The 23419-nt window shown below is 46.8% G+C and overlaps 1 protein-coding gene across 1 annotated transcript in view; it reads right to left on the reverse strand.

Annotated features, from left to right (window-relative positions):
- Positions 1 to 4865: 4865 nt before the first annotated feature.
- The window catches only part of KDSR (3-ketodihydrosphingosine reductase), a 39780-nt gene continuing 21226 nt past the window's right edge, over positions 4866 to 23419 (reverse strand). Inside the window, exons 7-10 of the mRNA XM_042961951.1 lie at positions 20269 to 20352; positions 16480 to 16563; positions 12798 to 12899; positions 4866 to 8729 (exon numbers count right to left, since the gene is read on the reverse strand). Of these exons, the coding sequence (XP_042817885.1) occupies positions 8610 to 8729; positions 12798 to 12899; positions 16480 to 16563; positions 20269 to 20352 (390 nt within the window). The 3' untranslated portion in view covers positions 4866 to 8609. The remainder of the gene's footprint in view (positions 8730 to 12797; positions 12900 to 16479; positions 16564 to 20268; positions 20353 to 23419) is intronic.

Below are 23419 nucleotides of genomic sequence, written 5' to 3' on the forward strand. Positions count from 1 at the left end.
CAATGTGCCAAGCTCTTGCATGTAGGAATGGGTGCCTTGTACAAACTTATCCAGGCAAGGAATGAAGGAAGGTCCTCCTTCCTACTTCCTAATGGCTGTGACATGGCAATGGGGTGGGGTGGGGTGGGGGTGGCGGACAGGTTCTGGCCTGGAGATAGACACTGGGCATAGACTGACCCGGGATACATGTTCTCAGGGAAATAGTAGAAACCTGTACCAATGCCACAACATTATAGTTTAAGGATCAGCTCAGAACCTTGCTTTAACCCCCCCAAAATTACTTAAGAGGAATTGAAAGCCTTAGTGCTTCTGAGACCCAGCATGTGAGTGAGGAAATGTGACGACAGAGCTGGAGAAGAGAGATTGTACTTCTGCAAAGAAGCCCCCCCCCCCCAGAAGGAAATGGATCTCCCATTCCCAGAGGAAGAAAAGTCTCCTTATTTTTTCCCCTCCTTTGCTCCCATAGAGCCTCACTTTACAGGTTTCTCTAAGACTTACTCCTTCTGTGGCATCTCGGCCATCAGCAGACATTCTCAGGACAGGTCTGCATTACAGTCCTTGCCTAAGATTATATATTCCACAGGACTGTCCTGAACTTTCTTTGTACAGGAAGAGCGAAACCATTCCTGCATTCAGATTTGGTTATTAGATTCCATCTTAAAGCGTGAGGGCAAGTATTGTAGGAAGTGTGTAGATTAACTGTTTGTCTCTGGGTACTGGCGAGGGAGTGGCGAGAGCCCTGGCCTGAGTCAGGAGTCCTGGGTTTGAATCCTAGATCTGTGCCTGACACCTTCCAACAACCTTTCACCTGTATGCGCTACAAGCTTTTGACTTTGCAGGATGTCTTCCACTTTTAAGAGCCAATGGGCTACCCTTCGGCCAGCTTCGCCTGGCTGGATTCTGGTCGGGTAGCACCAGGAAGGGAAAAGAACAAGATGCAGGGAATAGAGATTGTATCAAGAGTCTGAGAGGCCTGTGTTTTCCTTCTTTATTCACCAGTCTGCCAAACAAAAAGCTTTTTATTGCCAGGTTTCGCCACCTACTGGTTGATGTTTAACAGTATCAGTATCATTCAGAAAGTTCTCTTCCTCCATCGCCAGTATAAACACTTCCAAAGTTTATGAAATTCAAGAAGGACATTATTCCGATCTGGACATACAAATTTTCAATACAGGCATGTTGTAAATATTACTACTAAATTTTTAAAAAATTAGAAAAAAAAAACAAACATCTTCCAGGCCCAGACAAGCAATCCAAAATGCTAAATTCCAACTTCAGGTGTCTTCTCTGTTGTTTCCCGCTTTATCGAGATACAATGGACATATATATTATGAACTCTGATGCTAAGTAGTGTCATGTGCCTTCAGATGGTTTGCCTAAGTTGTTGGTAATTTATTATATATTATTATTATTATTATTATTATTATACTAATTCCCAATTAGCATTAGTTGCTAACAGTAATACTGCTCCCGAGTCATTGCTGCTCCAGAGCCTTGTCTTCTGGAACCCAGTTCATCAGCTATGTGCTCTCAAACCACCCTTGTCATCACGAGAAAACTCTTTTGCCAAATCTAAACCAACAAGCCTTGCTTTAACTGAGACACCTACCTAATTTATGGTGGGCCCTAAACCTCAAAAAAATGTTTAGAATAATTAAGCAACCACCTTTGAAACTAGGCAACGAACTGCAGACAGATAAATCCTTCTGTTGTGTGAGGGTAATAGTGGGCAAATAGTGTTTCCTTCCGGTTTGCAAAGGCAAGTGCAGGAAATTTACTCATGGCAAATTTTTTCCCTTTGAAATTCACGACTTGGCATTTAGAGTGAAGTAAAATAAGAGAGGGAAATTCTATTTTTCAAATGGCTACTACTCTCATTGGACTGAAACTGCAGGAGTGGAACCAGACAAGGTAAAACACCACAGCATAGAGGGGAAATTGGCAAAGAATTTACTCTTCTGTGTCATGACTTTTATTCCCTTATGCACTTTAGCACAGAGCACAGCATCTCCCAGATATTACTTACTGATGAACACATTTAGAGAAAGTAAGGTTAATATTTTTGTTTCCTAGGGATGCCGTAACAAAGTACCACACAGACTAGGCGACTTGAACCAGAAATTTATTCTCCCACAAGTCAGGAGGCTTGAAGTCCAAGATCAAGGTGTCAGCTGGACCATGCTCTCTCTGAAGGCTCTAGGGAAAAACCTTTCCTTGCCCCTCCCTAGCTTCTGGTGATGGCTGGCAACCCTTGGTGTTCCTTGGTATGCACCTGGGTCACTCTGATCTCTGCCTCTGTTGTCACCTGGCCTTCTCTGTGTCTGTTTTCTGTTCTTGTTAAGGGCACCAGCCATATTGGATTAGGAACCTAATAACCTCATCGTAACTTGGTTGTATCTGCAAAGACCCTATTTCCAAGTAAGGTCACATTCACAGATACTGGAGGTTAAGAGACATCTTTTGAGCACACAACTCAACGAGTAACTATGTATCCAATATGGGATCTTTCAAACTAATGAGAATTGTTTACGCCAAGACTCAAGGGCCCAGCAACCCCATGGTTCCCTATGGTTCATGGGAACCATGATCTTTTTACATGTTTGTTACTTGTTTTTGAGAGAGCACAAGTAGGTAAGGGCAGAGAGAGAGAGAGAGAGAGAGAGAGACAGGGAGGCACAGACTCCGAAGCAGACGCCAGGCTCCAAGTTGTCAGCACAGAGCCCAACACAGGGCTTGAATGCACAAACGGTGAGCTCATGACCTGAACCAAAAGTCAGACGCTTAACCGACTATACCACGCAGGCTCCCCAAAACCATGATCTTCTTAAAGCTCAAATCTGGCCATTTCATATTTCCGCTCGAAGTTCTTCATAGGTTAAAATCTCAACTCCTCTGCATGGAATGATCTGGTGCAGGTCTCCCACCTGGGTACCACCCTTTCCTTACGTCTCCCCTTCTTGCAGCTATATGAACTGTGTGTTTTCTGGAATCCGCCGAAATCCCCCGTGTCTTCTGCCCTGTACGTCTGCTTGTCTCGCTGAAATGCACCCAATCTTCTCGTAACAAATTTTTACTCATTCCTCACGTCTCGTCTCCAGAACTTCCTCCCCTGTGAGACCATGCCTCACCTCCCTGGGCAGTCCTACGAGCCCACAAGAGGGTCGGTACTGAGGAGAGAAACTTAAAAGTCAGAAAACAGGGGTTTGGGTCTGGGCTCCGTCACTTAGCAGCTATAACCTTGGGATAGTTACCTAACCTCTCTCTGCCTGTGCCCCTCCGTATAACAGGGGGGTATAAGTAGTACCACTTGAGGGTTAGTGTATGATTGAAATGAATTAAATGTGATACGCTCACAACAGTGACTGGCACGGGCTACGTGTTTCAATGTTAATTACGATCTGTGAATCATAGCTATTGTCAGATTCACAGTGTAATTTCTGGCATATGTTTTCCTCTGTAGATTACAAACTATTTGAGGACAAGGACTATATTTTTCCTTTGTGCATTCCCAGCCTAGAATAGTCTCTGACATTCAAACATTTGTGGCGTAAAATGCAGAGGCCCCAAGCTGAAGAAAGGCATGGGGGAGTGGTTCCTCTTTCTCCAGGAAGACTTGTAGAGCCTTCAGAGGGATGAAGGCACAGGGACGCAAGAAACGAGAAATGTAATCACCACCACGGAGGGACAAACTCTTTATGCAGATGGTATCCCTGGGTGCCTAGATGCCGAGCTCATCACGGGCACTCAATAAATATGTTCAAAGAGGGGAAATCGGGGGGTATACAACAGGAGTGGAACAAAAGAAAGATTTTTTTTTCCTTTTTAAACACCTCCGTGTGAAAATCATAGAAGGGATGTCGTGTGCCATTAATGTACAGACGTTGCTCAAATTTAAAGAAAGCTTAAGCTGGGGCGCCTGGGTGGCGCAGTCGGTTAAGTGTCCGACTTCAGCCAGGTCACGATCTCGCGGACCGTGAGTTCGAGCCCCGCGTCGGGCTCTGGGCTGATGGCTCGGAGCCTGGAGCCTGTTTCCGATTCTGTGTCTCCCTCTCTCTCTGCCCCTCCCCCGTTCATGCTCTGTCTCTCTCTGTCCCAAAAATAAATAAAAAACGTTGAAAAAAAAAATTTAAAGAAAGCTTAAGCTTGCAAACCAAGATGTCCAAAGAATCTCTTCACAATGTAAACCAAATTTTCCCACCTGAGGACTGAGAAATATTAAGGCATGTTATTTTATATATCAGTCTTCTGTGCCCCTCAGCATCTAAGAGATATTTCATTGTTAATATATGCAGGGTTAAAGTATGGGAAATCGGGGCGCCTGGGTGGCTCAGTCGGTTAAGCGTCTGACTTTGGCTCATGTCATGATCTCGTGGTTCGTGAGTTCGAGCCCTGAATCAGGCTCTGTGCTGACAGCTCAGAGCCTGGAGCCTGCTTCGGATTCTGTGTCTCCCTCTCTCTGCCCCTTCCCCACTCACACACAGTCTCTCTCTCTCTCTCTCTCTCTCTCAAATATAAATGAACATTTACAAATTTTTAAAAAGAAAGTATGGGAAATCTATTTGTTTTTATATGAAACATAATGACATTAGGAAACTTTACTAAATTCCACATTTCTTATCCTTTTACTCAGGTATCTGCCCCCCCCCCCCATCTGAGTCACACAAACACAGAATGTATTTGAAATGAGGGCTCACAATACCAAGTACTTACTCTGAAAATATTACTTCCTAGAAAATGCTCGAAACCAAGCCTTACCAATGTTTAGGATGCAAGGTGAGGATAACATCACGAAAGAGATCTGTGTTTTGCTTAATTCACTGTCTCTTAAAAATGCAAATTTCTAGAAAAATAAGTTCTCAAATCTGTAAAGCTTGTTCCCCCTTTATTTTTTTGTTGTGATTCAGAAATACAAGATATGAAAATTAGGTTACAATTCTGCCACAAAAGCTTCCAAAGTAGCAAACACAAGTTCTAATATATATCAAAATAGCCATGTGCATTCTTACACTTTAAAAATGTCTTTAAAGTTGCCCATCAAGCAAGTGTAAAATATAATAGCTATGAACTCCTCTTCAAAATATCAAATCTGCCATCACTGCAGCGAACTAAGCAAGATTTAGTCCAGGATATGGAAGGTTATGTTTAGTATGTACTTTTTAAAACTGAGTTACTAATAAGAACTAAGGACATGAGAAAGATACAAAGCATCGTATGTCAAAAACTATGAATATTTAGAAGTGTCCTCATGTGAGTAAGACATGTTTAAATTAGAACATGACATAATAAAATTAAATCTGTTGATGATATAATTCAGTAAAAAAAATTATCATGGTATTGCCTTCTTCTAGAAAGACAAAGACGTACAATTCTTTGAATTGAAGCAACTACTTCCTAAATGTTTTTGTCATCTAAATATTAGAAACGGTCTCTCAATGTTTCACTTCCAAGAATCGACAATATACGGTTTAACAAACAGATTTATAACTAAACGTATATACATATTAACGTAAAGAGGCCATTATGGACAGCATTTTTAATTCTCCCTCTCTCAGCTTTGAAAATTAAATATTAAAAAATACAGAAAAGAACAATTACCTCGACTTGGTTTTTTTGTAAAAAAAAAAACAACAAAAAAAACCTTTTTAAACCTTTTTTAGTAATGAAGGGTCCTTGAATATATTTTGGTATTTCTATGGATGAATGACATCAGGCATTTTTAAATAAATATACTCGCAAATACGCTATAACAAAACAATAAAACCAAAGCCGGCAGAGACAAGATTTAGAACCAACACTCACATAATAAACTGTTGTTGGCTACAAACAGAAAGCCAACATTTCATCAGAATTGTAATTAAACTCTTTCTGCCACAGGTAAGGCATAGACACTTCTGTTGAATCAATGACCCCTTTAAAAAAAAAAAAAAAAAAAGCCAATAGCTTCCTGAACAATCTGACTCATGGTTTTTTGTTTTCCTTCCCCTGAGCAAAAACACAAGTCTACGTAAAAAAAAAAAAAAAAAAAAAAATGAATAAAAATTGAGCCAAAGAAGATAAAAAATAGAATTTGCCTTTGTCATACTTTCATGTTTCGGATGAAGTCAGATCTTTGCGTGATGCTGCTGAATTTCTATAATCCTTTACCAAACCCTTAGGGCCAGATGTGTTTCAGATTTCTTAATTTGTTAGATTTGGAAAAGGTATATGGGACATACACTGGATATTATGGAACATCTCCACAGAATCCGGGGCAATACCTACAATTAAACCCACTAGTGTCTCTTCAGGAAAAATGAGTAGTAGATGAAATGGATAAATCAAAACTATAATACATCAGATTTGGCTATCAAGTGAATAATGGCACTAAATTTAGAAAGAGGAAAAAAAAAAAAAAAACCACCTTAGTTTTCAAAGCTTTCTGGATACAGAGCTTTGGCCCTTTGACATCTCTGACAAAAAAAGCCCATTCCCTGACATTTTGGTCTAAACAAAATCTGCTCTCGTGAGAGAGCTTCCAGTGGGCTGGGGATAATAGTTCCCACCATGGAACAGGGGCTCTTCAGTTTGTTCAGGTAGCAGATTCCCTGGAGGTAATAACAGTACAGTCTATGAGGATAACTTGAGGAGTGTATATTGAAATAACTGTGGTTAAATAGTTAACTGTATTAAATGAGACACCATCTTGGACTAGATTTTCATATAGACCAGCAGTAGAAAGTGCTGATATTCAAGGAACATTTAGGGGAGAAACAAATACAAGTGAGAAACATCCCGATATTAACATAAATGTTTTCCGTACATTAAGGAGACACAGTCATTACTCTCTCTCAGAGGCTGTGAAATACGACCTAACATAGTTTGCAAACAATAAACAGTGGCTGTAGGAGACTGAATCATGAAAGTACTGTGGCTCAACCCACCCCCACAAACTGCAATGAAGTCATTCCAAGCAACGTATATATTCGATAATAATTTCTTCTAACTTTGTCACTGTTAAAGTATGCCATTCCCAGATCCTCATTAAAAGAACACCAGGAAGTAAAGCCATGAAACATCTTACTTAAAAAAAAAAAAAAAAAAAGAAGAAGAAGAAGTCATTTTGAAGTCAAGAGAGCCAAAAACTCAAGAGCAAAAAAGGTTGGCTATAATTTTTAAGTCTTTAATCTTTTGTATGCATAGTATATGCATACTTGTGTATGCAAGGAGGAGGGGGGGTAGCATTATGAGGAAGGTGACTTGCCTTCAGCAGGGTAGCAAGTACAGTGATGGCGTGAAGCAGGGAACATCGGCCAAACTCATCAGAGGCACTTTATTGTAGAAATCCACTAAACTGAGCAACGGAGCTTGGGATCTAAAAACGGCAGTCACGGGGCCGAGAGGGCTCCAGGGCTATGTGACAGGAGTGATAACTGGGCTTCCTTACCATGGGGCATGGAGAGAAGGTTCTCTGGGTCCGCAGGAGTCACAGAAACGATGGGTGATCATTTTCTTGCCAAGATGAGGATCTGCGAGCTCGGCCCTGTCCTATCTTCTTTTTCTTAATGAGGAAACCGTACACGGACGCTCATCAGCCTTTCCTAAAAGCTACATGTATGCTACGAGAAGAATGTCACGCTTTTCTAAGTTTTTTCGTGTTTTAATTAATTCATGAGTTAATTTAAAAAGTCAAGTCAAAAAATTTTCACTGGCCATTTTTTGGTTTTGTTTTTGTTTTTTTACAAAAATAGTATAGCAATATCAGCAAAACTGGAAAGGAAGGGATGGGAAGAATGGAAAGAGCCCTCTAACGGAATGGGCGGGCTCCACGTCACCATGGCTATTGAAGAAATTGTAAACTTTTAAGCTTCTAAGATTTTATTTCTCTTCAGAAAAAATTGGGGGAGGCTGCCTTTCCCCGTGAATGAAAAATGAGAAGTGCTCTAAGCATTCGCGTCTATCTAAAGAAGGCAGGAAAGCGTGATTTTTCCTACTGGAGGATACTTCTCTCCTTCCCTTCCACTGCACTGCCCTCTCTCATCCCCCTGTAGTTTTACGGGATCAAAGAGAGAGAGAAGCCACGAGTTTCCACCAGAAGCACAGGGAGTCAGGGGCTCTCTCGTGCATTCAGAGTCTCCAGCAATGTGTGAAACTCCTCTTGAATCAAATACACCATGTTAAAAAGAAGGGGGAAAAAAAAAAGGCTCCCCAAACCCACAGACTGCCTTTCGTGGAAGGTTAAGAATGTCCTCGAGACGTCGTCTTATGTATCATAAGGTACATTTCTGGGCTTAATCTCAGTGGAGGAAGAAAAAGAGAATAAATAGAAAAATGTAAATGATCACTCTGGAATGACGTTCTTTCCCTTGCTCACGGGCCCTCTGGTCCCATACGATCCTCATGTCTCCGCCTCAGACGATCAGGGGCCTCCCGTTCCATATTTGCATAGTATTAATAATATCACCGGGCGCTGAACATCTATCCCCTCGCCTGAGCCAGGTATCTGAAGAGCGCCGGTCCTATCTCACAGATTCAAAAGCAACACATTTAAGTGGCTGTAGGCCACAATCTGGGTCCCTTTAAGCAGCAGGCTGTTCAGATTATTTAGAAAGTCTTTTCTCCCGGGGTAAGAATTAGGCAGTTTTGTCTGCAACTTCAGATTTCGCTCTCTGCATCATGCAGCGACGGACTATGCTGTCGAAACTTCCCAGGTAAAACAGAGCAATGGTGCGGAACAGGCCCATGGTAACCACCTGCAAGACAGAGACAGACCCCTGAGCTCGTCCGACAGCACAAAACAACAGCTCTCTTCAAGGGTTTGTTTTTAAGTTTTGTTTCTTTTGAGAGAGAAAGAGAGAGAGATGGAACATGAGCGGAAGAAGGGCAGAGAGAGAGGGAGAGAGAGAATCCCAAGCATGCAGGGCCCAATGTGGGGCTTGAACTCACGAACCGGGAGATTGTGACCTGAGCCAAAGTCCGACGCTTAACCAACTGAGCCACCCGGGTGCCCCTGATAAACGGTTTCTAAGACACATCTTCCAATCTGCTCCAAGGATAGGCACGATGAAAACCCCGGAAGTGTCAGGAGAACACAGAGGACAGGAGCTGTCCGCTCTGCACCCCTGGACGGCACGTGTCCGTCAGAGGTGTCACAGTGAAATATTTGTCCGATTAATAAACTCAAATTATACAAAGAACAAAAATAGGTATTCCCACTAGTCCTAGGGTTCTACCAGCTAGGGAAGAGCCACTCCAGCATCCCAAATATCCAAACTACCATTAACGCTTTGTGGTGCAAGACTTACGTTCTGATCGCAAAAGTCAGACCGCATGCTCAGCGCTAACACTGTGGGGAGAAAGACACCGTGCTTGCCCTCCACGAGCTTATTAGATAATTGGAAAGACAACCAGCTGGAGGAGGTAATTACTGCGTCCAGTTGAGACAGCGGATGTCCATTAACTGTCACTCTTTCTGCCACTGCGCTCTCCCTAGGAATTTTTTAAATTCCTAGAAACACAAGGAGAGGCATTTTCAAATACACCCGTTCTCAAAAACCTTGCCTCCCACGTGCCCTTTTCCAGAAAAGTATTAGAAGAGTTAAAAAGGCACATTAAGCGGTCAACAAAGAAAAACAATGTCATGTGACCCAGGAGGCGGGGGACCCGGCCCAGATGAGAGGCAGAGGGGACTCCCGGACTTGCGGCAGTCAGTCCTGACGGGTGGCTCAGTGGCTCCAGGAAGGATTCCTTCCAGAAGGGGAAAGTGACAGAGTGCCTGATATGCCAGAGAGGAAATGAAGACGGTCATTGTTAATCATACATAGAAAAAGGCCAATAATGGTTCCGGGGAAAACAAAAGGTTGCACAAGAAAGGAAAATTGATAATGTGTAATACAGAGTTCGGCTGCGAATAGCATTTAAATAGCCAAAATAATGATGACCTCAAATACAGATCTAACCCAAATCGCAACAGAAGTAAAAAGGGGGGTGCGAATGGAGGGGAGGTGGCCGTAAGCAGGAGGAGGGTGTGAAGACGAGCTAACTCCTCATCTGTCTGGGTAGAAATCAGCGGAGGGGGCCACGGCAGTCTAGACTCCGGATGCACCCTCGATGGAGATGTGGAGGCGAATCTCAGGAGGCCCCGCCCACAGGACAGCGCGGCTGCGCGGGGGGCGGGCAAAGAGGGGCATGTGGCACAGGGGCCGCTGTTGCTCCGAGGGAGCCCTGAGAACACTGGTTCTCGGGAGGGCGTGTCAGGACAACGCTGAAAAAACTAAGAACCAAAGGGAGGCTGGAAAAAGGCAAGGCGACAGGGCCAGCAACGGGGTCAGTGGTTGCCCGGGGTTCAGGAGGAGGGAGGGAGGGATGAGCAGGCGAAGCACAGGAGAATGTTCGGGCTGGGGAACTATCCCACGTGACAGTCCAACGATGGTCACGTGGCAGCTATACACCTGTCAAAAGAGGTGTGACCCCAAGACTGAACCCTAATGCAAACCAATGACGTCTGCAGACTGGCTCATCAACGGCGACAACGGACCGTGCTAATTGATGCAAGATGCTAAGAATGGGGGAGCCGGGTGGGGACAGGAAGAGAGCTCCCTAATTTCAACTCAAATTTTTTTGAAACGTTTTATTTATTTTGGGGCGAGTGAGCATGAGCGGGGGAGGGGCAGACAGAGAGTGGGGCAGAGGATCCGAAGTGGGCTCTGCCCTGACCTCAGGGAGCCGGATGTGGGGCTCGGGGAACCCCGGGGTCGTGACCTGAGGGGAGGTCCACCCAGGCAACTCAGCCCAACCAACTGAGCCACCCAGGGGCCCCTCAACTCAAATCTTCTATCAACATAAAACTGTCCTAAAAAATACAGTTTATTACTTGAAAAGAAAAAAACACCTAACGGAAAGAAAAACACATCAAGAAAAAGCAACTGTAACACCGCCTGCCAAAACACCAAAATACTTAAGTCCAAGGAATTTTACTGTCTTGGGAGTTTTCTGCAAAAAAGCAACATAAAAGGGGAGACTTGCAGTTGGTGGGTTGGTTGTAACAGTTGGTCAGAAAAGGAAGCGTGGGGATAGAGGGGCAGAGACGAAGTCTTGGAAAGAGGGGGAAGAAAGGCAGAGGGTGAGCGGGTCAAAGGTCAGAGGGTTACCCCACGTGCCGTCACGGAGGCTGTTTACCTCAGTGGTACTGGGGAGCCACTGAGGGTTGCCATGCCAGGTGGGTCTGCAGTTCAGAAAAACCAGCGTGGAACAGTGATGGCGCTCTGGTGCACCGGGCCTGGGACGGGTGCCGTGAGGCCCCCGGGATGGGGGGGCCGCGCCCCGTGTCACCGGAGGGGCCGCCACCTGCCCCAGCTGGTTACTGCCAGGTGCCGTGAGGCCTTCTGATTTCCCAAGAGAAGTCCGAAATCTGCACTTTGTGTGGAAAATCTAATTACAAAATTTTTATCTCAACAAGCACACTCGTACCAGATGGACCAAACATTTTATAGGCCCTCGGGCCCCCAGTGGCGACCTCTGGCTCGCAGAGCGTGAGACCCAGGCAGGGAGCCGACCGCGGCGTCCCAGGCCCGAACTGCGAGAGCAGCGGCCGCTGGGTTAAGGAGCGGACCGGGGACTGGAGGGAGGGAGGGAGGGATGGACCTGACCCCTCCCGCGCGGGGCAGAACGAGGGGGGCCAGGGACGCCACCCACTGCCTCGTCGGGCTCCTGAGTGAACACCAACACTGATCCTGATCACAGCGCCAACACGGAATCGGGGCCGGGATGCTGGGAAACAGGGCTCTACTGTGGGCAGTGCGGTCACAGCCCGGGGAAACGCCTCAAAGAAGCGTATTCGGCACCGGAGTGGAGGAAGCAGCTCCGTGCTCAAGTCTTAGGTTTGGCGTCACAGAAGCAGAAGGGACGAGGGGACCACACAGCACGTGAGCAACGCGGGCGGCGGCTCCAGCCAGCCTCCGAAGCTCCCAGCATGTGCCAGGCGCGGGCCGAGAGGGGCGTCACGTAGTACAGCCTCCGTCTCTAAGAGAAAGTCACAGAGTCGTGGAAGAGAAGAGTGAGGGAAACCCACACCCGAGCCATTTGGGTTTTCAGCCTAGACACGGTCGGCGGCACGTAACTTCGTACCTGGTTATAAACTACCCATCGGCGTAGACAGGCCCCTTCGCGGGCAGCCTTCTCTCCGTCTACACTCCACCATCCGCCATCGGGTCTGTGCAGAGCCAGCCCTCCGTTAGGACACTTGTTATATGACATGGCACGGGTAGCACTTTTTTGTCTGTGTCTCCCCCTAGCCCGTAAGCCCCTGGGGCTGGAGACACTGCTCCCTTCTGATTCTGCACGCGGCACATCCACAAGCGGTTAGCTTCCGTGTGGCCTGGATGGACCAGAATTTGTGGAAGAGTAGGCTCTGCGTTGAATCCTTGACTCGTTACCTCCCTAGGCTTAGTTGCCCGTGACCTGACTCGCCTAGGAAAGGTGTTCTGTTCCGATACCCAGTACCCTCCATCACTCTACCGCAAACACTCGGATCGGTGGTTCTCAGACGAGAACCCGGACGAACACCCCGAGGGCGGAAGCGGCCTTCCCTCTCTGTGTCCACAGCGCCCAGAACACAGAAGACCTCTCCCCTGTCGGAAGCCCTCCGGTGGTGTCTTTAACCTATGTCCAAGTTTCGTGTCCCTGACACAGGGAGGGAGACAACGGATACGGCCCCATCCTCAGATGAAGTCACTGAGTCTTCCTTTAGCCTTTTCTCACTGGGGTTCAATGAAAGGCACTGTCTGTCTGTCCGTCTGTCCGTTGACGTAGGCATAGCTCACCTGCTGGAGCCCTTCAGTAATAGAAGTCACAGGAGCCATTCCACAGGTCAGGGATGAGAGCATGTACCCATCTGAGCCAATGGAACTGTTAAAATTTCCTTGCTAAAAGAAAAGGAAAAGAGGCAACGGTAGTAACCAGGAAAGGAAACAGCACAGCAGAAACAATGAAGCGGGCCACTCTAGGTGGCATACCAGGGTGACAGAGCCTACGTCGGAGCTCACAGATGAACATGACCTTGGCAGATGGGCTGGAATAGTGACACAGGTGGTTCCCAAAATGTACGTCCGTGGACGCTGGGGCTCCTGAGACCCTTTCAGGGGATCCAGGAGGACAAAAAGATGGTCATAACAATACGAAGACCTTAATCGCCTCGTCGCTGAGTGACATCTGCACCGACGGGCGAAACTGCTAGCTCATTAGCACAAACCACAGTAGCAGCACCTCCCCACTGCCACATGCACTTGCAGTAATAATGTACAGAAATTTAAAAAGTCTTTAAAGAGGCGCCTGGGTGGCTCAGTGGGTTGAGCGTCTGACTTCGGCCCGGGTCATGATCTCATGGCTCGTGAGTTCAAGCCTCCGTTCAAACTCCTTGCTGTCAGCGAAGAGCCTGCCTCGGATCCTCTGTCCCCCTTTCTTCTGCCCCTCCCCCCCTCTCTCTCTCTCTCTCTCTCTCTCTCTCTCAAAAATAAACAAACATTAAAAAAAAATCTTAAAATAATTTTTAAATGTCAGTTGTGCTTTAAAATGCCCTTGATAGGGGTGCCTGGGTAGCTCAGTGGGTTGAGTGTCCGACTCTTGACTTTGGCTCAGGTCATGATCTCATGGTTTGTGAGTATGAGCCCCACACAAGGCTCTGCACTGACAGTGTGGAGCCTGCTTGGGCTTCTCTCTCTGCCTCTCTCTCTCTGCCCCTCCCCTGCTCGCTCGCTCTCTCTCAAAATATATAAACTTAGAAAAATTTAAAAATAAAATAAAACGCCTTTGATAAAGCAATAAAATTACTCATTTTTTTAAAATTTTTTTTTTAACATTTATTTATTTTTGAGACAGAGAGAGACAGAGCATGAATGGGGGAGGGTCAGAGAGAGAGGGAGACACAGAATCCAAAACAGGATCCAGGCTCTGAGCTGTCAGCACAGAGCCCGACACGGGGCTCGAACTCACGGACCGCGAGATCATGACCTGAGCCGAAGTCGGACGCTAAACCGACTGAGCCACCCAGGCACCCCTAAAATTACTCATTTTATTAAATCTCAACCCTTAAGGGCAAGTCTTAAGAGCCTACGTCACAAAAAGAGAGGGCACACCCAGCGCCTTCTGCTGTGTTCCGTACCCAAGGGGGACGGCTGCCCAGCAGAAAGGCCCTCCTCTGACTGTTTAAGTCATGAAAATTAATCTGTGGTTATTCAGACTTGGGTATTTGGAAGACATTTTGTGGAACAAGAATGACAGGAGCCTGTGACTTCAAGGAAAGCTGGCAGCTTTTATGGTCAATGTTAACATCTGAGCTTTCAAGGAAAAATTACGATTTGTGAAAACCTGTCTGCCATTGTGAGACTGTCAGCTGCCCAATATGTAAAGACTTTTATGATAAGACCAGCAGTGATACGAATGGATGAAATTTGTTTTTTTTTTTTTTTTTTGGTAACTCAATGAACCCATATTTTCCACATGACGGATGCATAACATTACAAAATCATGAATGGGTACAAAACATGCAAAGTGCAAAGACCAACGGGTTTTAATGTAACAGAGAACAAAAAGTTCATTAATGTGGTTTCCAATTCCACACTGTAATTAACCTTTAAGAAACTACTATTCATCCGGTTTGGGTTTAATATCAAAGAAGAATGTCTGCAATTCTCTGAAAAGCCTATTTAATATTCCTCCATTTCCTAACTACATATCTGTATAAGGGCAGATTTTTTTTTATATCCTTCACTCCAAACAACATTTTAGGGCAGGCGGAATGCGGAGGCAGTGATAAGAGTCCAGCTGTCTTCTCTTCACAGAAACATTAAAGACGTTGGTGAAACGTAAAACAATGGCACTTTTCTCGCTGAAGCTGTGTTTTGGAAAACTATTATTGTAGAAAAATTGCATTAAGATGTAATGGGTTAAATTGTGGTTATTTTAAGCGGATTAATAAATACTTTTTAGATTATGCATTTGCAGCTTCTAATACGGCAAGCATGGATAAATATAAACCTATAAAGAAATCACTGGGATGGTCAATAGTTTCCCGTGGAAAGTGGCCAAAAAATGAAGTTTCAAGACCACCTGACTCAAGGAGCCCTGCCAACATACAAAGAGCTATTTCAGATCGTTCAAGGCACGGGCTGTGTCCGCTTTGATCTGAGGGGAGCAGGAAAAGCTAAGTCCGATCCATCCACTCCTGCCATCTTTCTGTGCCCTTTTTTTTTTTTTTTTAATGTTTATTTCTGAGAGAGAAAGTGCAAGTGGGGGAGGGGCAGAGAGAGAAGGGGACGGAGGGTCTGAAGCGAGCTCTGCACGGACAGCAGTGAGCCCCACGTGGGGCTTCAACTCACGGACTGTGAGACCCCGACCTGAGCCAAAGTCGGACGCTTGGCCAACTGAGCCACCTAGGCGCCCCGCTTCTGTGCCTTTGAGCACAGGGCACGGGTCTCCCAACTGGCTGTATCTTAATGGAGTTCGATACTTCTCGTATCCTGCTCAGCCGGTGCTCGTGCAACAGTGCATGCGGCCCTTCAGGGAGGCTGAGCAGCCCGCCGACACCTCATTGCACGGGTCCTCAAATCTCCCACGTGCGGCGTAGGCCTGAAGTTTACAGACATCCCCCGTTGGTGTGTGTTCTTCTGCACGTGGGCTGACAGGATGTTGTCAAAAGTGTGTGGCAGTCGGGGCGCCTGGGTGGCTCGGGTGGTTAAGCGTCCGACTCTCGGTTTTGGCTCGGGTCGTGATCTCACAGTTCCGGAGTTCCAGCCCCGCAGCGGGCTCTGTGCTGACAGAGAGGAGCCTGCTTAGGATTCTCGCCCTCCCTTTCTCTCTGTGCCCCTCCCCTGCTCTCGCTCTCTCTCTCAAAACAAACCAACCAACACCTGAAAAAGAAAAAAGTCTGTGGCACATACGTTGTTTTAGAAGATGGCAGGCTCCAAATAGACTCAGCAGCCTGGAGGCACATTATCTGGGTGGACAGGATGGTGGCCCGGTGGGGTTGGACACACTTCCTTGTTAGTGAGCATTTGGGAAAAATGGCACTGGGGAGCAGGGAGGTGGAAGGAAAAGTCCTTCGTCAAGGAGTCAGGCAGTTAATCAAGTACCTAACATCGCCTACAACTGCGAGTGCTGTGGGCGAGCAGCAAAAGGCAGCAGGGCCAGACATGGAACGTGGTCCCCACTACTGACACACGGCTCGAAGGTCTCACGTTCTTTTTAAAGAACCAAAGTTCCCAGGCATCCTTACTCATCAATCTGTTCCTAAGGTTAAGATATGTACTTAGTTTCCAGAAGCCTACTACTTTACATGGAATCAATAAAGCATCTAAGGGAGAAGAGTGGCGTCCAACATGCGACATGAATGTGACCCAGAAGCAACAATGACTTACGCTTTAAAATAAGCCCTGGGACAAACATCGTATCTCTTTTCAGAAATCCAGCATCACAACTATTAATGAAGAAAACAAGGACTGTACTTACTATGGCATCCTTAACAATTTGTTTGGCCACTTGCTCTGGTTTGCAAACAGATACGGTCTCTGAAATCAGACGAGTCTCCAGAGGCTGAAGGTGGGAAAAAAAATGGATGCATCAGTACCATTATTGCCCATTAAGTTAAAGAACAAATAGTTCTTTTTTTTTTTTTTACATTTATTTATTTTTGAGAGACAGAGAGAGACAGAGCACAAGCGGGGATGGGGCAGAGAGAGAAGGAGACACAGAACTGGAAGTAGGCTCCGGGCTCCGAGCTGTCAGCACAGAGCCTGACGCGGGGCTCGAACTCACAGACCGCGAGATCGTGACCTGAGCCGAAGTCGGACGCTCGACCGACTGAGCCACCCAGGTGCCCCAAGAACAAATAATTCTTACAACCCTCCTTCCCCTTCTTTGTAAATAATTCCAGTTTTCCACCTTTGAGCAGATTCCTACTTTTAGAATCCGGTCCATCTGGATTCTAACTCGGTTTCTACCTGGTTACTGTATAAAATTTAGCGCAGTAGCTGAAGCAAGATCAGGAGGCCCTTGCCACTCTCCGTTGGACACGTGTGGTCTCGGCTCCAGTGGGGACCACCAGAGCTGGAATAAGAAAACGCCACTGGGACCATCCCGGTAGACGCCTCACTGCTGGCCAGACACCTGATCGGCAGTGTTTATGCAGAGCCTCGACCGTGTGTCCTGAGCAAGATGACCAGCGTCTCCGTTCTGACCATACTCCCAGGCTAGCAAAAGACTGACACGCGGACAGAGCTGAGGCCATGGGTCGAGACAGCCCCAGCCCAGTCCCTGTTCAACAATGCCGCTGCTTCTTAAAGGACCTGAGGAGGAGGCGGGAAGGAGGAAACTGGGACAGAGAACACCGAGGGGCCCCTGGACGGGCTGTGCGCTCATTACCAGGCTGGGGCATCAGCACCCCAAATCAAAGGTGGTTAAAGGTCCACCTCAGTTGTCTCCTTTCCTGAATTTTTAAAAAAAATTTTTTTTAACGTTTATTTATTTTTGAGACAGAGAGAGACAGAGCATGAACGGGGGAGGGTCAGAGAGAGAGGGAGACACAGAATCTGAAACAGGCTCCAGGCTCTGAGCGGTCAGCACAGAGCCCGACGTGGGGCTTGAACTCACGGACCACAAGATCGCGACCCGAGCCGAAGTCGGATGCTTAACCGACTGAGCTACCCAGGCGCCCCTCCTTTCCTGAATTCTTAACTGGAAGTCCTTTCTCTTTTCATCTTTGCATGTTGCTGCCTTAATATATATTATAGCTACTTGTATATTTGTATTTTACCTCCTAAGTTCTTTGTGGGAAAGGGCTCCCCCCCCACACTTTTTTTTATCTTCCTTAAGGTGACATAAACACGTGCTCAGAAATTCTTTAAAAGGGAGTTTCAGTTTGAAGTTTTAAAACTTAAAGCCTTAAACTGCATGAAACTATACATATTTTTTTACCACGTAGGATTGAGAAAATTAAAATAAAGAACAGAATGTATTTTCTTACATTGGAAAAGCATAGCACTTCATAAAAGTCAAGTACTTCTTGATGAACCTGAATTAAGAGAAGGGTTCTTCTGAAAGTGCCTTGCTCCTTCTTCCAGACCACCAGGCCACACACACAGTAGACTGAAAAGCACTATGGCGCCCCCTGCAGGGCTCACACATCGACATAGAATTTCATTTATCCAAAGTTGGCTCAACACTACACCAGAGGGAAAAAAACCAACTTAACATCAAAATCAGATCTTCCCAGGGAAATCACCACTTTTTGTCAGCTTTGGCTTCAAACAGAAAAGACTGCTTACGAAATGTTACAAATCCGCTTAGCGGGCCCCTGCTCATTCTAAGACAGGGCGTTTGGCTTACATTTACTTCCTTGAAATAGTTGTAATTTTAAGAGGCAGACTCAAAAAGAAGTGAATGGGGAAAAAAACGTTCTAAATCATACACATCTTTTTGCAAATACACAGTCTATGGAGCATAAGTGCCAATTTTTATGCTGCAGAAACTCGCACTTACTAAAGCATTACTACGAAGGAAAAGAAAACCAATCAACGCCCATTCAAGGTAGTTAAGTTCTGGTCGATTCCTTTCTTCTCCACTTGATTCATGTGCTCGGAGGATGCCTACAACGCATCAAGGCAAGGAAGAAAGAAGTTCCTTTGAACAACGTGCAAAGCTTGCATTCAGCTCAGTCTGTCATTGTGTGTGATGTACCTGTCCAGTGCTGATAAGCATCATAGAGAAAAGCAAAGCCAGAGGAAAGGATGGTGAGTGTTCCAAGGCACTGACATTTGAGAGACAGAGGGTCAGGGAAGTCCTCTCAGGGTGATGTCTGTACAGAGATAGAAAGAAACAAGGGATGAAGCCATTTGAACATCCAGAGAGAGAGGGGAGCAAGCGTAAACAAAGCCCACAGGTGAGGACAGCCTGGGCAAGCTCAAAGAACAGATGGGGGGCTCTGGTAGGGCTGAGGGCAACAGGAGACACCACTGTGGACAGGTGGCCACGGTCCACATAGTGCAAAACCCAATGAGCTGCAAGACCTTTGGATTCGGGGCACCCGGGTGGCTCAGTCGGTGAAGCTGCTGACTTTGGCTCAGGTCACGATCTCACATAGGGCTCTGTGCTGACAGCTCAGAGCCTGGAGCCTGCTTCGGATTCTATACCTCTCTCTCTCTGCCCTTCCCCCACTCATGTTCTCTGTCTCTCAAAAATGAATAAATGTTAAAAAAATTTTTTTTAAAAAGAAAAGACCTTTGGATTCTACTCTAGGCATAATGGGAGCCACTGGGGCCATACTAACACATGACAAGACCAACGTGTGCGTTTTAATACTAACTTTAAAGGAGTCAAAATTAAAAATTCAGTTTTATGATGGCGGGGGGGGGGGTCCCACTAGCTGCATTCAAGTGTTCAACAGCCACAATGTGACTACCAGATTGGAGAAGGCAGACAGAGAACATTTCCATTCTAGAGCATTCTATTAAACCGTGCTGTTTAAGAAGGGTTTTTCTGGTTTTGTTTTTGGCTTTTTTTTTTCTTCCTTGCAGAAGAGGTGTTTGAACAGGGGAGTGACAAGACCTGACTTACAGTATAAAAGGATCACTGGTCACTATATGAGGAACAGACAGGGGGTCAGGAAGAGGGGCAGAAGCAGGCACACCAGTTTGAAGATTATGAAGAGCAGTTCGGGCAAAAATACCAGCAGCTACCATTACGAGGATGGTACTGACAGCTGCGGTCTGAAAAAAAAAACGGGCCAATTCAGGACAAGTTCTGAGAGCAGAGCCAGGAGGAAGTGCGCGGGTCAAGACGTGTGGTGTGGGAGGAAGAACCAAGGCTGGCCTCTCGGTTGCCAAGGAGATGAAAAGCAATGAGGGGGCAATGAGAGGGAATCAAACATTCTGTTTTTGAAACGCTAAGTCTGAGGTGCCCCGGCAACCAGGTGTTTAAGTCCAGAGGAGAGGATATTATTTCTAAAGAGTATCCTCTCATTTGCTAAAAATGCAGGCTGTATTCGTGAAGATAATACCTTATTAATTAAGTAAGCCTTTGAAGATTATTAGCAAAACGCATGGCCTTGGAAAATATGGGCTGTGTTCTCTAAGACTCCACATGAGAGTTCTGGAAAGTTCAGAGGCCTCTACCTTGCACATCAATTGTAAAGAACGCAGTTTTCTGTATGATGAAAATGACTCCAGGCTGAGGGATGGAAAGTCAGAAAATTGAAAAAGGAAGATTTACAACATTAAAGGCTCGAAACAGAGGAATACTTACCTTTGTTTTGTTTTCTTCCGCAAACCCAGGGGTATCTGTGTCGGGCGGGTAGGCCACTGTGACGTAGACGTTATATGGCTTCACCTGCATTTCGGAAACAACATATGCCCCTTCAGTAAACAAGGTCCAATTCTGCAACGACCCTTAGCCACCTGCACCAGCCACCAGGCAAACGTCGTGAATCCTGCCCTGATTTTCCCAAGGCAGGATGTGGCTCTGGGTGGAGAACCAGCACCGACTGGGTCAGGAAAACTCCTCTCCATGAAGATCATTTGGAAATAAAGGCACAGGGTTCACCCCAACAACCTCTACTCCCGAAAACAGCTGGCGGAGATTCACCTCCTTCTGAGTGCTGCCCACCCCCACTGAGCAGGCAAGGCCCTAGGAGCTGTCCAGGAGGAAGGTGGACAGCTAAAGGGAGGTCTCCTTTCCCGCCTGCCCCCACCCCCTGGACACCACTCAGCACTGTGTGCAGGACCATGGGACCGGTCTCTGCGACTGCAAACCTGGCTTCCTTCACAGCCGCTTCTGAAGCTCTTGTTGATTTCGTCTACAGAATACGTCAACATCAGTCAAAACCCTTTTCCTATGCTCTTCAGAGCCAGGCCTAGAACTACACGGATCCCCTGAGAAGTCTGCCTGGTCGGGAACTCCCTAAGCCACCAGCCCCTGCCCAATAGGGAGTCAGGAGTCACTTGTACCCTCCCCCACAGAAGAAACCAACAGGATTCGCCCCCCCCCCCCAACCCCCAGTGGAGCCGCCAGGTCAGACCAGCCAAGCAACTCCAGGAAAGACGACCTCACCCTATTTATATGCAGAAACCCCTTCCCAGCTTCAAACAGGTTCCCAGGCTTCTTTGCCTCACTACAAGGCCTCCACGCCTCCACTCAGAAATACACCCCCAGCAATTCCAGAAGATTCTCCCGCGAGCCGGCCAGGACATACCCTTCCCAAAGATCCTGCACTTCAGTGGCCCTGCTCCACTCTCATCTGGCCCTGATTCTTAGTGGCTCTAAGGGTGATAGTTCACACCATCCAAATTTCTGTCCCGATTTTTATTTGCTCCTGGCTCGCTGCTTAGCCCCAGGACGCTACCTTGCTACCTCGGGGAGTTAAAAGTGGACACACAGCTGGGGGTAGGTAGGCCACTGTGCATCTCAAGGAGGTTGAAAAGTGCTAATAGCGAGTCCTCAGGCAACCCAGAGGACCCTCAGGCACCCCAGGTGCCCTCAGAGAGCACCCCAGGGTCCCGTCTGTTCACACAGCCCTTATTCTCCCTGGGTCCCTCTGCCGGGCACAGTTCTGAAGCCTGTGGGAGGAGCTGTCGGGGTCGGGAGAAGCATTAGATCCTGGCCAGCCATGCTGAACAGCACAATAGCAAAGGGTGATGTCTTTGTTGGTTCAGAGCCACTGCACTCAGGGCGTGAGAGAGCCCGTTCACTCGGCCTCCACGGGGCATGCAGCTTCAAGGCCCAGCCGTGCTCAGAAATAGCTCTGGATTCGGGCCAGCCAGTGAGGTTGATGAGCAAGCAATTTCTCTTCCACTTGTTTTTGAGATAGTGACTTCAAAAACCGTCTCCCACGGCCTTGCCCTCTGTTGTGCACAGACCAGACAAAAACACCACCAAAAAAAGCCGGTGAGTGGTAACTGGCCCACAGAAGGCCTGAAGCAGACTCGACTCAGACGTTTCTCTAACGCTCCTGTGCCCCTTCCCCCTGAAATGCGTAAGGACCTTGGCGCACAAGCGAATGTAAGACAGTGTGTCAGAGCAGTGTTTCTCAAGTTCAAGGTTATGGCTGAGCTACCAAACGCCTGAAACAGCTTTTCAGAACAGCTTTCTCCTGGCGTAGACACAGATCGTCGGGGTTGGAAGAAGCCGGTCCCGGAAGAAGCAGTTTGGGGTGCTGGTAGTCTTGAAGTCACATGACCCTCTCAGTCTGTGGTTGGGTTCCTCCCGCGGCTAATCCCTTCGTTGTTGTATTTACTCATCCAAGGGATACTTACTGAATGAGTCCCGTATTGTTCTGTGAATGAAGACGTGGACGTCAACAACGCGAGACAGCCCCTGCCCTCGTGGCGCGGCCCGTCTCTTGAAACTCTTGGTCAAATAACCGGTAACATCTGCATACGCTATACTCCATCTACACTTTCCTTTAATCAACTAGTCCCACAGCCCCGGCAGAAAACGAAAGGGGGTTGACGTGGCTTCACTTGCTCTTGCTCAGACGATGCCGACTCCTAGAGATCACCCCTGTCTCTAGGAATTTACAAGCCCAGACTTCACTAGCTGACTCCTCTGCTCACCTTGTGGCCGTGTGTTTCTCCTTGTCCCTGCTGACTGACCATCCTCTTTTCTCCTGCTCTGCCCACCTCCATGCTTTTCGTCATGTTCTTCCTTCCCCTGGTCTCCATTTCAATCAGAAAGACAACCGTCTGCTCAAGAACTGACTACCAAAATCATCCCGCCTACAATGTGTGGTTCCTAATTTCATCGAAACGAAGACGGGGTGAGGGGGGCGGGGGTCCTGGAGGGAGGAGCAGAGCTGTGTCTGAGAAGCTCCAGAATTTCAGCTAAGCTTACTTCTCAAGGCTGTGGGACAAGATGGCCTTACGGGGAGGGGAGCATGATGGGAAGGAGGGAAGCACAAAGGCTATTTTTCTTTGACTTGGTCTCTGCTACCCACATCTTTGGCCGTAACCCAGCAGAAGTTGGCTTTCCAAAAAGATTAACTTTTAGAATCTTTAAATCATATACTTGTACCTAAAAAAACAGAGTTTAAAAAAAAAAAAAAGGAACACCAAAAGGTGCAACAAATGTTTTATTATGCACAAAGCATGGCTAGGGTCCTACTTCAGTTTGGCGGGCAAAGGGTGGGGTGGACAGGAAGACTTAAGAGTTAGTTAAACCGGGGCACCTGGGTGGCTCAGTCGGTTGAGCGTCCGACTTCGGCTCAGGTCATGATCTCACAGCTCATGAGTTCAAGCCCCGCATCGGGCTCTGTGCTGGCAGCTCAGAGCCTGGAGCCTGTGTCAGATTCTGTGTCTCCCTCTCTCTCTGACCCTCCCCTGTTCGTGCTCTGACTCTCTGTCTCAAAAATAAATAAACGTTAAAAAAAAATTTTTTTTTAAATTAATCCGAATAAGATCAT

Source organism: Panthera tigris, chromosome D3 (assembly GCF_018350195.1).
Source record: "Panthera tigris isolate Pti1 chromosome D3, P.tigris_Pti1_mat1.1, whole genome shotgun sequence".
Classification (NCBI taxonomy): domain Eukaryota; kingdom Metazoa; phylum Chordata; class Mammalia; order Carnivora; family Felidae; genus Panthera; species Panthera tigris.